This window comes from Neolamprologus multifasciatus, chromosome 9 (genome assembly GCF_963576455.1).
Source record: "Neolamprologus multifasciatus chromosome 9, fNeoMul1.2, whole genome shotgun sequence".
Classification (NCBI taxonomy): domain Eukaryota; kingdom Metazoa; phylum Chordata; class Actinopteri; order Cichliformes; family Cichlidae; genus Neolamprologus; species Neolamprologus multifasciatus.
This window is the reverse complement of record NC_140447.1, coordinates 29,304,675-29,318,790: the sequence shown is the minus strand read 5'-3', so window position 1 is coordinate 29,318,790 and position 14,116 is coordinate 29,304,675. Positions and strand designations below refer to the sequence as shown.

Below are 14,116 nucleotides of genomic sequence, written 5' to 3'. Positions count from 1 at the left end.
TTCATTCAGTGGTACGTTATTCCAATTAGCTTTCTGATATTGATGTTAGAAGCATCATTTTAGGACTAAAAAATGTTGTAAACATTGAAATTGCTCATTATTCTATTAATAGTCACTTAAGAACAACCAGCTTTAAATGTTGGAGGGGGGGGAATGATTAATAGACTCGTGTGGTTCTTGGAAGAGGACAGTACTACATGATCATGAGATAATGGTTATTGTATAAATAAAACAAGTAATGACTCCAAAGTCCTTTGCAGCACATCTCCCCACTCCAGGTAACGCCCCCATGCAGGTATTTACTCCATTACCATGCATCAGTGCAACAACAACGTTGGCTGGGTGTTTCCTGTTTTCACTGTCATAGCAGAGATAACTCGAGCGGGAAAAGTGCCACATGAATGACATCCTTGACATTATGGAATTTTCTTATGCGCCTCTCTCAGGAACTCATCAGCTATGGCTGACTGAATCTTTTCAGGCATTTGCGGCTCAGCTGGTAGATCGGAGTGTAATTACAGTGCCAGCGGTTTGTCCCTCAGCTACTCCACCTGTCCACGAGTCCTTTATTAACACAAGGAATCCAAAGCAGTTCCCAAGTCTCAGTTTCTTCCTGATTGTGTTTGGGACATTTAACAAAAACTTTAGTAATCCACTTTCAAGTTCTACTTTTGCCTTTTTTTCAGGGAACAAATCATAAATTAGATGGGCGAGAAGAAAAAGACGAGGAAACAAAAAGGTGAACTTAAGGCAGCAGCTTTATTGCTGAGGAAATCTTCCATAAACCAAAACAAACTAAAACCCTGAGCATGACAACTAGAAACAAAACACTGGGAAACTAGAAATGTGGAAGGAAGTAATGAGGGAATGGGAAACAGGAGGAAAACACAGCTGGGACTAATTACACATAAAGAAACAAGGAGAAGCGAAACTAGATACGCTGACAAATGACATGGGACAGTCAGAGGAAAACAGACCAGACACTGAGACATGGAGACAAAAGTGACTCGACAAGGAACACAGGGAAGGCAAAGTAACAGAAACAGAAATCCTGGGAACTAAAAATAAACAAAGCAGAAAACCATGAATGACAATAATCTAAGAATATAAATTAACCAATAAACACAAAACCCTGTTAGTTGATCTTCATTCTTACTCCTTGTCCTCCAGTCTTTCTTGAACATACTTAATAACATCTGTTATCCTTTATCACAAGCATTAATTATAGATCGTAGCTCCATGATGGAGTTTTAACACATTTTCCATGTGTGGAGACACAACATGGAGACACAAAACCCATCCTCAGGGGGTCACAAACCACCTCAAGACCCAAATGGGAGGATTTCAAAATTTGTATAAAAATGAAACATGTGGATCTATCTGCAGTGGTAATGCCTCGGAGAATGAGGGAGCGGCTGCACACATGCACTAACCACACAGTATGTAAAAACGAACACAGACACTCTGACATCACACACTGGTTTTAGTATTTTGGGCACCACCACAATGGGTTGGAACCAGAAATGATCAAATTTGGTCAAGATAGTGGTGCAAGCATGGTTAGCACCCATACACTGTACAGGTGCAACACACAGTAATAGATTGTTAATGGGGATATGGGGGACTGAGGACCCAAAACACATGGTTCTGCAATGCAAACAGTGCACTTTATTTACAGTGAAGGCTGTAAACACAATAACTCCCTGTTGCTCCCTTGAATCCCGTGTGTGTGCTCCCCTCCGACGTCTGTGCTCGTGCTCCCCTCCGTTGTGTTCTGGTCCACCACAAAACCACAAAAACAGCCATCAACACCGACCCTGGCGGGCATACACGAACTGCACCGTCGTACGCTGAAACACACTAACTTGGGACGACAACTCAATGATCCCACGCCGGTGGGAGCTCCAACACTCTCCTAAGTAGCTCCCCCGACGAGCCCTGATCACCAACAGGTGTGTGGCAGGAACTTCAGGTGTGGCCAGTCCTCCTGCAGGGCCACACCCATCAGGCCTGCATGTGGCTGCTCTCCATCCTCCAGCCACACATGTACACACCCACACCCTGCCTCTACATATAATGAGTGGAACACCAAACAACACAGCATAGTGCAGAAAAACACACATCCCCAAATAACAACACTAATAATAATAATAATAATAATAATAATAATAATAATAATAATAATAATAATAATAATAATAATAGTCCATCCTGCTCACGGACCCCCGAATCCTCCAGAGCCGGGTCCGTGATAGTTAACATACAAGAATTTCATTCACCAAAAACTGGAGCACAGATTTTTTTTGGAGGCACCATAAAGCACTAACAACACAAACACAGTTTAGGGACAAACCCTAGAATACAATTGCCGGCTAGAGCTGCCTGTGACACGATAATTGTCAAACAAGTGGCCACGCCCCTAACTTGAAGTCTATATAAAGTTTAAAATGGTGCAAATAAAAAGATTTAAAAAGAAAAACTATAAATAATGATAACAATAAAGATGTAACTGTTAAATGAAACCATGTTGCAAATAAAACAAGAGATTATGTAGATTTAGACACTTAAAGCTTTGAAACTTTAAATTGGATTGTAGCGGGGTGTGGCTTGCGGTGCATCCACAGTCATGCTCGCCAACTTAAGCATGGTACTGAGTCCTGCAGTAGGGAGGTTTTTGTCAGTGAGTGTAGCTGGCAGAGAGAGAGAGAGCTGCAGCTAACAGTGTGTGAACAACAAACCATTAATAAAGAGATGCTGCAAAACATGAACGTGCACCTGGGTCTGCTGTCGGTTTGTTACATGGATACATTTAAATATTAAATGTTACCATCCCATAGCCTCACTTTAGTTTGACTGTAGATCAAAGTGAAATTATTTTATTCATTGATCAGGTATTCTTGCCATGGACAGTTTGGACTGCTTAACTTTACAGCTGGGCTTCATCTAGGCTTCATTGTGCACATATAAAACATATTGCCTCATACTTAAAACATACTGTGAATAAAATCATCTGTGAAAACACTGAGATTTGAGCTCATTTTAAATTAAAACTCTCAACCTGCTCTGGCCAGGTTATGTGTCCAGGATGTGTAACCATGGCGATTTAGCCAGGCAGGTAAATAGAGCAGCCTTCATGAGACAGAAACTTTATCTTTATCTCACTTTGTAGTACAGAAGGTTACAGCCTGATACTGACACAGTTTAGTTCCTCAAAATGGCTCGAGTTAATTAAAAGTAATCGGTCTAATTAAATCAAAGGAGAACAAATGTTGTGAGAAGTGAAGCATTAATTTTGTGCTCTTCCTGCTTTAAAAACCTGTTGCTGTGGCAGTGAACATTAACATTATTAATAGTGATGTAAGGATTCAAACGTTTTGAGTATTTCAGACCTGCAGAAACTGTAAGAGGATATGTGTCATGTTGAGATCACTGAACTTTGACAACTCACATGCAAAGCAGGAAATTCCAAAAAGTTGCTTAAATTACCCAAAACACGTCATTGAAAAATGCAGTTTGTGTTCATTTCTGTGTTGCGGCACCGCTTGTGTGTTCAGGATTATGTCTTCCAGAGGTGTAAGCTGAGGAAGACGGTAGGTAAAGCGGGATTAGACACATTTCCCTCCACTCTAGCTCAGATTAAACCGCGGCTGAGCTTGATGAGCTATTGTTGTTTGTGCCGCTTTCAAACCCACGCTTCATTTTCCCTCGCAAATGCTCCACCTATACAAAGTGGAGGTGTGCGCTAACCTCGTGCTTCTTTTTTCATTGTCCCACTGAGAAAATCCTGATTACTGATGAGTGTGCGTGTGTGCATGTGTGTGGCTGTTTGTAGGTTAGTGAAAGATTGCTGTGGCTGTAGATAAGAGGATTAGGGTGGAATTAGTGTCATTCCTCTATCGCCGCGAGGAATAGATTCATATCGATTTTAATCAGGGATAGAGAGATCCACACAACTGCAGAAACAAACAGACTGGGAGAGAGAGGGAGGGAGAGGGAGTGAAAGTGGGAGAGAGGAGAGCAGCGGATGGATGATTTGGTGGGAAGGCAGAAGATTCCTGGAGATCATCGAGCTGGGATGTTCAGCTGGAAACTTGGGAGCTGCAGAGATCTACGCTGCAGAGACACATGAATACTTCAGGAACTTCCTCATGTGTTTGTCCTGGTTGGAAATCTCACTGACGTCCTGGAGGTCTCTGGTTGAGGAAACGTCCAGCTGCTGTGGGATGTTTGACCAGCGTTAGTCAGCAGGACTGGAGGGGAGATGGTCGGGATGTTAGAGCTGTGTCTGCTTTGGCAGGGAAACCTGTGAAGAATGAAGGTGGACGTACTCACCTACCTCGCTCTGGCAGCAGTCAGCTTTGTCGCCATGGTGACTGGCGGCCGCAGTTCGAGCCGCAGGAAACACAAGGATGTCTTCCTCGGGGAGAACAGCAAGTTCAAGTTTGGAGGGTGAGGCAGACTCGCTGTTAGATCTGTGTGTTCCTACTGAGGCAGTTTGAGCCAGTAGTGCAGACGAGATGAGAGCTGACTTATTGTTTGTGTCTTATTTTGCTTTTTGGGACTTTAGATGTGTTGAATGTGCTGTCCTGCTGTTGGTGTTCAATTCAATGCTTCAGATCTATTTATGCTTAAAAATGTCTTTGTCTACTTGATTCGTGTTGCAAAGTAATCCATGAGATGTTTCTTCTGATTATGAAGAAAAACTAGAACAGTAGAACAAATAAAGAGGCAAATAAAATAGTAAAAAGTGTCTCTCACAGCTTCCACTAGTTCGAGCGTGCATAGAGGGGTAGAGTTAAACTCCCAAACACAGCCCCTTAAACGTAGCCGTTCAGTTTAAGTTCAAAATTTGGTGCTATCTATGTTTTCTCAGTGATGGAGGGTCTGAAGCCACATGACCATAAGCCCAACCAATCAGTGCAGATGCTTTTTATTTTTTTTTGTGAATGTCTCCAATTTGTATTTTTGAGCCTGAAAATTTTGCCTTTTTTAACATCACAGATCACAGAAACTGTGACGATGTACACTGGCTGGCTGAAGAGGTTTCTGTATCTATTGTTGTGTTGTATACACAGCAGAACTAACAGCTAAAATATGATGTGGGCCCTGCACAGGGTAGAAAAGGTCAGACTGAGGAGAGCTGCCATACGGTTTTATTGGTACCTAAAGGAAATCAGTTGCTGCTGGATCCAGCTTTATGGTTTAAGATCCTTTTTATTAATCACTTATGAAATATGACAGGCGGGATGATTGCCAGTCAGTCACATGGGCAACACACAGTGATAGGCAATCATTCAACCCTATGGTCAATGATAGAACTGCATATCTTTGCACTGTGGGAGAACATGCGACCTCCTCACAGAAAGGCTTCAGCAGGCTTTCAGATTTGAACAAGGAGCCGTCTTCCTAAGAGACAACGCCAACCATAAACATCTAAAAATGAATTACTTTTAGTCTGCGTGAACAGAAATATTATATTACTGCCTGCTGCGGTGGCCTTTTGTGATGAGGGAGCAGCTGAAAGTAGCTTATGTGGCTTTGTATGAGTTTAAAATACAGATTAAACCTCAGAGACTTCACATTTAGGCTGTGAAGCTTTTAAGTAAATATACTCTCCCCCACTGACATTGCTGAGTGATCTATTAATGCTTTATGAATTCCTTTCACTGTTACAGCAACACAATTATTTAAAGTTACTAGAGCTGACGGAGGAGCAGGAAGCTGAGGTTTCTACAGCATCAGTTTAGGGAGAGCAGAGACTTACAAGAAATTCTGTGGATGTCAGGAAGCTGTGACTCACTTCTGAAGCACACGTCACAAAGAGGTTCCCATATGGGCTGCTGACTCTCACATCCCAGTTTTACTGAAAAACCACAGAGTCGGCTGCAAAGGAAATTTCACTTCTGTAGATTTCCTTTCATTTGCTTAAAATAAATAATAATGTGTAAAAGTAACGTCAAGGCTCCCTGCCCTTCACAGCGTGGCAGGATTATTTTTAGTTTAAAAGTAAGTCTGCAGCACTTCACAGTTAAGTGGAAAAGCTGCTCTTTTTGCCTAGTCTGCTGTCTGCAGGAGCACCAGCCCACAGAGGAGTGACCACTGCAGGTTTAGCATACTGCAGACTTTGAAAGCTTGCATCTCAAACAGGTTTTGAATGGGAAAAAAACAGCAACAGCCAGTTTTCCAGAATCGGTGAATGCAGCTTCTGTTCTGAGCAGCTCACGCTGTTTAATAAGCTTCTTCAGATTCCTGTAGGAGAACCAAATACATAAACTGCCTGAATGGACTTCACTCTGTCCAACCCAACATACATTTAAAACTCTGATTTCTTTATCTCAGCCAAATTCAATATAAATATCTACTCAATATGTACAGTAGTTTGCAATCTGAAGTGCAATTTGTGCATAAAAATGTTTCCAAAGCATGTCCAAGCACAGACAGTTATAATAATATTAATGACTCTGCATTTGATTCCATATAACACACTTAAAATAAACACATAAAACAAATAAATGCAAATGCAACAAAAACAGTCATGCAATAAAGCAGTGACTGAGTTTGACCCTTTGTCGTTTACACCACCTGAGAGCTGATGTATGTGTTGCAACAGTGAGATAACAATATGACCTTGATCCATGTATATAATACCATAACCCAGCCCTCACTGTTTGTACAGCAGGTAATCTCTGTGAAATTAAAGTGCGAAAACAGCCGAGTGAGTACACAGCAGAGCTGAAATTACTGCGATAAAACGAAATCGGCCTGTGATTGATGTTTGAGGTCACACTAAAAATGTTCTTTTACGTACATATGTGTTGAATATATGTTACAATAAATGTAAAGAAGACATAAATGAAGGTTTGTAAATGTAGCACAGAACTGCATTGAACACTTCCCAGTAATGCAGCAAATAAGCCAGTTTCAACAGTGTTTCCTTTAAACGGAGAAGATCAAATCCCTAAATTAGATTTGAATTAGTTGTGTGTCTGTGTGTGTGTGTTCAGTGTAGTATTACAGCGGCAGTTGTGGGTGAATCCTGCTGCTGACAGCAGGCAGCCGGCCCTCATCTGTCACACTGACCTGTGCTTTTGTGTGTTCGTCTATCTTTGTGAGGACCAAATGTTTCCAGCAGTAGTGGAAGTTCTGCTCACAGCTTCTGCTTAAACTATTTTGCTCATTTCAGGCAAAATATTTCATTCTTGGACTCAACTTGAACAGTTACAGGGGGACGACCCGGGGGTGTTAAGATTTCACTGGGAGTGACCAGAAGGGACAAAATTAGGAGGAGTAAATCAAAGGGACGGCTCAGGTTGAGTGTTACAGCCCTCTGCAAACCCCAGCAGCATTGCAAGAGTCTAAGTGTTGCCGAAGCTTAACTGTCGACACTTAAACCTGACGAGGTGTGAAAAACAGCATGCCTGAGTTTGAGCAATGCCTTCATGATCTCTGGGCTGTCATTTTGAGCTGAGGTTATTAAATACTTTATTTATTAAATACTTATAAATAGGGATGCACCGATACCGATACTGGTATCGGGTATCGGGGCCGATACTGTAAAATGTGCGTGTACTCATACTCGTAAAAGTTAACCGATACCAACTTATTTCATTAATCAGAGGGTTGCTTGTCATTTCTGTTGTAGTTTGTTAGATTGGCCACTAGGGGGGGCAATTATTATTTTATTTATTATTTATTTTATAATTTTTTATATTTTATTATTTATATAATAATAATTATTTTGTTTGTTTACAATATGGACACTCTGCAATAATGTAAAAGTTTATTTTATTCGCAAACCTAATTTGTATTTATTTTATTCCAAACAGAAGTGTTTATTTATTATCTATTTATCTGAAAGCTCGAGACAGTGCCAATAGTTCAGTGATATTTTGTAAAATTACAAAGTGGAGACTCTGCAATAATTTAACAGAAGTGTTTATTTTTTACTTGAAATTTTTTTGTGGTCATTTTTATTAAGATTTTATTTTTTATCGGCAGGGAATATAATAAAACCTGTCTTCCAATTAATTGTATGTGTGTGTGTGTGTGTGTGTGTGGTAGAAGTATTGTTTTTGTACTCTGTATCGGCAAGTACTCAGATCCAAGTATCGGTATCGTATCGGTTTGAAAAAATTGGTATCGTTTCATCCCTACTTATAAAATAAAACACATTTTTCTACAAACTCTGGTGTTAGTCTCAACATTACTCTTTTGAGCATAACAGCAAGACTGAGATGGGTTTAGATGTGCAGAAGGATAGTGGATATACTGGAAATGTTAAAATGGTTCAGCAAGGAAGAAGACCAGAGAGAAGATTTAAGGTCGTAGTGAAGGAGGAGATGAGGCGCCGCTGTGGTGACGTCTAAAAGGAGCAGAAGAAGAATAAATAAGAAAAAACTTTAAGACAGGTAGGAGCATTGTGTGTTGTTGAAAGCTCCTGAAAAAAATGAAACACAATTGGTGCTTTTTTAAGATTACATACAGTGTCCCTAAAGCTAGTTTAAGTAGCTGGGAATTGCACCACTAAAGCCCCCGCCTTCAACTGCTGCCCAATCCACAGAGCTTCTTTAAACTGGAAAGGATTCAGCTGAGGTGGCTCCACATCTGATTAAGATGCCTCCTGGAAGCCTCCTAGCTGAGGTGTTTTGGGTGTGTCTAAATGGGTGAGGGCCTTGGGGCAGACCCAGGACACAAAACAGAGATTATGTCGCTCTGCTTGCCTGGGAATGCCGCTCAGAAGAGTTGGAGGAAGTTCTTGCATCAGATGGGGCTTCTGCGCTAACACAGCAGAGATGTGCCTGAGATGACCACAATGAGGATATCCAGTCTCAATGAGCCCAACGCATCCGTGTGAAGTCTGGAAAAAGGTTTAGAAGTTGAAGCCTGAGCTTTGGGCTCATCTGCATTATTTATCAATATGCTAACCTCCTTGTTTGATAAGAACAGGCACAACTGTAACTGTATATATTTAACTAAATGTACTAAAATCACTGTGTACATGTGAAAAGTACAATCCCTGTACTGAAAATGATATTTTTATTAAGGTGTAAGCATAACGAGAAGGTTTATTTTTCAATTATTAAAAAGGAAATTATTATTTATCACTTTCATTCATGCTCATTATTAATACTCATGAATGCGTTTGTACCAGCATTTTCAACTTCAGCTGATTAAGGTAGAGTTCATTTCTAATCTGTTTTCCTCCAGAAGGAGATCAGAGGCTGAGCTCAGGTTTGGAGACAAAGTTAGAGAAGTGAGGCTGACATGGTTGCGACATGTGCAGAGGAGGGAGCGTGGATTGTGCGTATGGAGCTGATACTGGTAGGGTGAGATAGCATCTGTCAAAGAGAGCGGTAAAAGAACAAAGAAGATGAATGTCTTTCTGTGGTTGTGACCTGTCGAGGGGATAATGCTCCAAATCAGCTGAATCAGACTGTGAGTGTTGGTTTTTAAAAACAAAATATCAGCAAATAGTTATTTTTTTAATCACAAAAATAAAATGGACTGCTTTTGTCACTCACACACATCGGTGACCTTTGGATTTAGTATCATCCCCAAGGACATGCGAACCAGGAGAGGGAGGAATCAAATCACAGTCCTGCTAAAATCCTCTAACCTGCTCCGCCTGCTAAACCACAGGGACACCCACTGTGGCAACTCCACAATGGAGGTTTTATCCAACCAAATTTTAAAAAAAAAAATAATTAAGTGATTTGAGCACAAGACCTGTACTTTCAAAGGCCATTAACGAATACTGAATTGTGTAGTTTTACAGAAAAACAAAAGGAACTTTTAGGGGAGAAAACTTTGTGTGAGTCATAATTTTCAGTATCTGAATGCACTTCCTCCTCCAGCCTCTAAGATGTCAGGACTTTAGAGTTTAATGTCTAAAACGAGAACTCTTTATTTCATTTAAGCAACAATTTTTTAAAAACATCCAGTGTTGATTGTTAGTTGATTAAATTAGCTTCAGGCTTGAGATTAGCGCTACATTAGGTTTGTTCTGGCTGGATTTTGGAGTGTTAGTCAAGGTTAATTTAAAGGATTATAGAAATAGGATTTGGCTGAAATTATTTTTTTTAACCTCACAATAACAGAGGAATGAATGTGTGTTTGTGTGTCTGTGTGTCCATGTGTGTTCTCCTTGATGTGTGTCGAGGTGTGTGATTTTTAAAGAGGCTTTTCATCCACGAGCGGAGAAGATCTCAAACAGCTTCCATCGCTTTTACCACTGCATGTTCACCTTTGCACCGCACACCAGTGTGTGAATGTGTGTGTGGATGGGTGGATGATTGTGTATAGTGTAAAGCGCTTTGGGGTCCTTAGGACCAAGTAAAGCGCTTTACAAATACAGACCATTTACCATTTTACCATGTGATTACCACGTCCACACACACATGCAATTCTGCATCTATTACAACCAGTGTTGGTAATAGTAAGTAATCCCGTTACTTTACTGATTACTTATTTTCAAAAGTAATTAATTACTTAGTTACTTAGTTACTTTTTAACCTGAATAGGTGATAAAGCGATAGATCTTTCAGCCCAATTCTACTTTTTCTACATAATGCATCAGACAAAATGTAACCAAAAGGAAAAGTCTCTTTTTAAAACTTATTAGTTTTAATCTTTAAACTTTATGCATCAAGCAAAAATGTAATTATCTGCAACATTCTCTGACTGAAAGAAATTTGTTTAATATTTAAACCTATTTTCTGCACATTCCAGCACATAAAATAATTATTTTTTGTGTTTACACTCAGTCTTTCAAATAGATGCAAGTGAAACACAGCAGAAAATAAATAAAATTAAAGACTCAGCAGTCCTGTTGCTCTATTTTCACCTGTAAAGCAGGAGTGGGGTAGGCGGAGGTTTACCCTGGTGCAGGTGTGCCACAGCGGTCAGTGGAAGGATACGGCAGTTTCTCTGTGAGTTTCCCATTACGTGGTAGCGCACTCGGCGCTTGCTTGGAAGTTTAGGGGAAGTTTTCTTCCCACGCACAGCGGACACTAATGTTTTTGTCACTTTTTATGGAATCAAACTCAAAGTAAGGTCAGTACTTCCACGCTTTAAACGCTGCACGCTCATACTCTCTCCCGCACTCGATGTATGATCCATTGTTGATCTGCACACAGCTGTTGTCACCAACGACGCACTCGCTTACGTCACTGTCATGAAACATTCCCGCAAAAAATCACGGTTTTAGTAACGCAGTAACGCAGCGTTCCTACGGGAAATAACGGTAATCTAATTACCGTTTTTGCAATAGTAATCCCTTACTTTACTCGTTACTTGAAAAAAGTAATCAGATTACAGTAGTGCTACTTCCCATCTCTGACGTCCACACACACGCATGCAATTCTGCATGTATTACAACTGAAAGTCAGTTATGCTTGAGCTATAATTACACTTTATGCATCCTAAATGTCGTCTCTCTGGGGCTCCCTGTTTGAATGTCTTCCCTACATAACAGTATCACCTGCACGATGACTTTGTTCTTTGTCATTTGCGGACAGTTTCAACCAAAAACACTCGACACCATTGACAAGCTGCTACATAGCAACCTTGCAGAGTTCCCACAAGGTTGTGTGTGAAGAATCATTGTTCACTGCTTTCTCAAAAATCTGGTTAAAAGCTCTCTAAACATTTCAGCCACACATCACAGACAGCATCTGTCTCAGCATCACAGTCCCCTCCATCCAAAATCCTCACGATAAATCCAGAAGCTTTTGAAGTCCCCTGATATCAACAAAGCCTCACAACAACCTCATGATGAAGGTCATAAGTTGCATAAAACAAGAAAATCTTATTATATATTATCTACAGTTTGATTAGATTTAGACTTTAGGCTTCATAAGCTTTCTACGTGTGTGCTTATGTTTTGTTTGTTTGTTTCGTAAATATTTGAAGGCGTTTATCTAATTGTGTGGTACTTCCCGTGTCTCTTTTAAGCACATCTGTTTTGGATTGTTTGTATGCTTACATGTAAACATTATTTTCTCCTTGTGGTAGATTTGTGTCCTTTTTCTTGTGTGTCTCTCTGTGGTCATTTGGGTTGTTTGTGGCTTCCTATGGTGTGGTCTGGTTTAGCTGATTTGTTTAGCGTTGTGATTCCTTTGTGGTTGTTTCTTTTTTCGTTCGTTTGATTAGTTTGTGTGTTTAAATGACGTCATCCTGTTTCTCTTTTGTAGAAATTTTCCATTGCGCTGCAGTATTGCGTGGTGTCTCTGTGCTCTGTGCCTGGGGTTATTAAGCCTTACCAAATCGAGCATTAGTTCAGGCAGGCCACAAAGTCAAACCCACCTGCAGTCCAGGCCAATGTCACTCTGATCTCAAGGCTATGCATCAAATTCTCACGTAGATTGTGTTGTTTAAGATGCTTAAGCCTGCCTGTATCTGCTACGTGTCTTTCAATCTGCAAACCACTTTGCAACCCAGCTGCTCTGAACTAATCCACGTCTGGGGAGATGAAAGGGTAGGAAACATCATTTTCAAGCATACATACAAAATGTATCCATTTAACACTGTAGATTGAATTTTCCCAACATCCTCTTTGTTGCATCGCATGAGATTTAATATAAAACTTTGACAAAGACCAAGCAGCAGCCTGCAGAGTCAGTTCCTCAAAGTGAGTCAATCCCCTCAGGCAGACATGTAAATAAGGCTATGTTGACACTGCAGGCGAAAGCGCATCAAATCCGATTTTCTTGACTCTATGCGACCCATGTCCGATCATGGTGTGACAGTGTGAACGGCACAAATCCGATATTTTCAAATCCAATCTGGGTCACTTTCGTATGTGGTACTGAATCCGATACATATCCGATGTTTTAGAAAGCGACTGCTGTGTGAACGGTCATGTCGCATTAAATCCGTCTTTTACGTCACTGACATAAGACAGACACCAATTATCAGCATCGGAGAAGACATCGCGAACGCTTCCTGGCCATCCGGTAAAACTGCTGGGAAGACAACGTTGGAGAAACGTGAACATTTTATTTGTTCTGTATAATCTGCAGATTCTGACAGAAATCTGCAACTAGTCCGAAGTCTTTATATTAAGGCCATCAGTCAAACAATACTGTTTGCTCTGGGTCTAAACAGAGCGTGTTGTGTGTGACGTCTTCTTTTGCGCATGCGGCCGCTTTGAGCGTTCACACTAGAGCGCGTTTGCTGTCGCATTTTATTTGTAGTGTGAACAAGCAGACAAAAAAATTGGATTTGATCAAAAAATCGGAATTGAGCATCAAGACCTGCAGTGTGAATGTAGCCTAAAAGGTGCTTACAGTAGAAATGAAACTGGTAACAGCTTTGTTGAAACAGTTCCGGTGTCACAGCTGTCCTGCTCTGTTCTGCTCATCCTGCTGTCCTCGTACAACTGAACCACACTGATAAATACACATTTCTGCAGGTGGAAGTAACGATCGCTTACTGGACCGGGCTCAATTATATGAGTATTAGTGTTGATGTAGCAGCTGTAGAAGTTTTGTTTGTCCTTGCTGTCTTAGCATGTTTACATGATAAACAAAACAATAGGTTTTTTATTGTAAATTTTAATTTGATTATCACCGTCTTGATGGCTTAAATGGTGTTTTGAAAGTAGCCTAAGGTGTGTCCAGACAAAACAAACTGTGTCTTCAATTTTTATATATTATTTTATGTATTATTAGATTTTTTTTTTTACCATAATGCTATTCATATTATGTAGTTTAGTATTAAAGTATGTTGTAGTTTAAATTATAAACTACTCTACCCTCTTTTTATACTACCGACACTTTATTCACCTTTCAGTCACTTTAATTTTAAAACTGTATATTCTGTGTATTTATCATCTCACTCTTATTGCCTGTTCTTATTGTCTTTATCTTCAACGTTATGCTGCTCTGTTTTATGTTAATTGCCCCTTGGGGATAAATAAAGTCTTTCTGAATCTGATTCTAATATTATAATAATAACAAATAAATTCAAATAACACTGAAACTAATAATAAAAAGACTTTTAAACAATAAAAACACAATTGAAATGATAGACCTCACTTTGGATACTAAACTGAACCCTGTTGTTTTTGTCATGTACTGTAAACATTTTAAGCCTTTTATATTATAATGTGTGTTAC

The 14,116-nt window shown here is 40.0% G+C and overlaps 1 protein-coding gene across 2 annotated transcripts in view; it reads left to right on the top strand.

Annotated features, from left to right (window-relative positions):
• The window catches only part of LOC146511777 (gamma-aminobutyric acid receptor subunit rho-3-like), a 36,725-nt gene that overhangs the window by 859 nt on the left and 21,750 nt on the right, over nucleotides 1–14,116 (top strand). The window contains exon 1 of one of the 2 annotated variants that reach the window (XM_085172435.1): nucleotides 3,724–4,449. The exons of the other annotated variant lie outside the window; for it this stretch is intronic. Coding sequence (XP_085028561.1) covers nucleotides 4,313–4,449 — 137 coding nt within the window. The 5' untranslated portion in view covers nucleotides 3,724–4,312. Of the gene's footprint in view, nucleotides 1–3,723; nucleotides 4,450–14,116 lie in introns of those variants that run through there. 2 annotated transcript variants of the gene reach the window in all.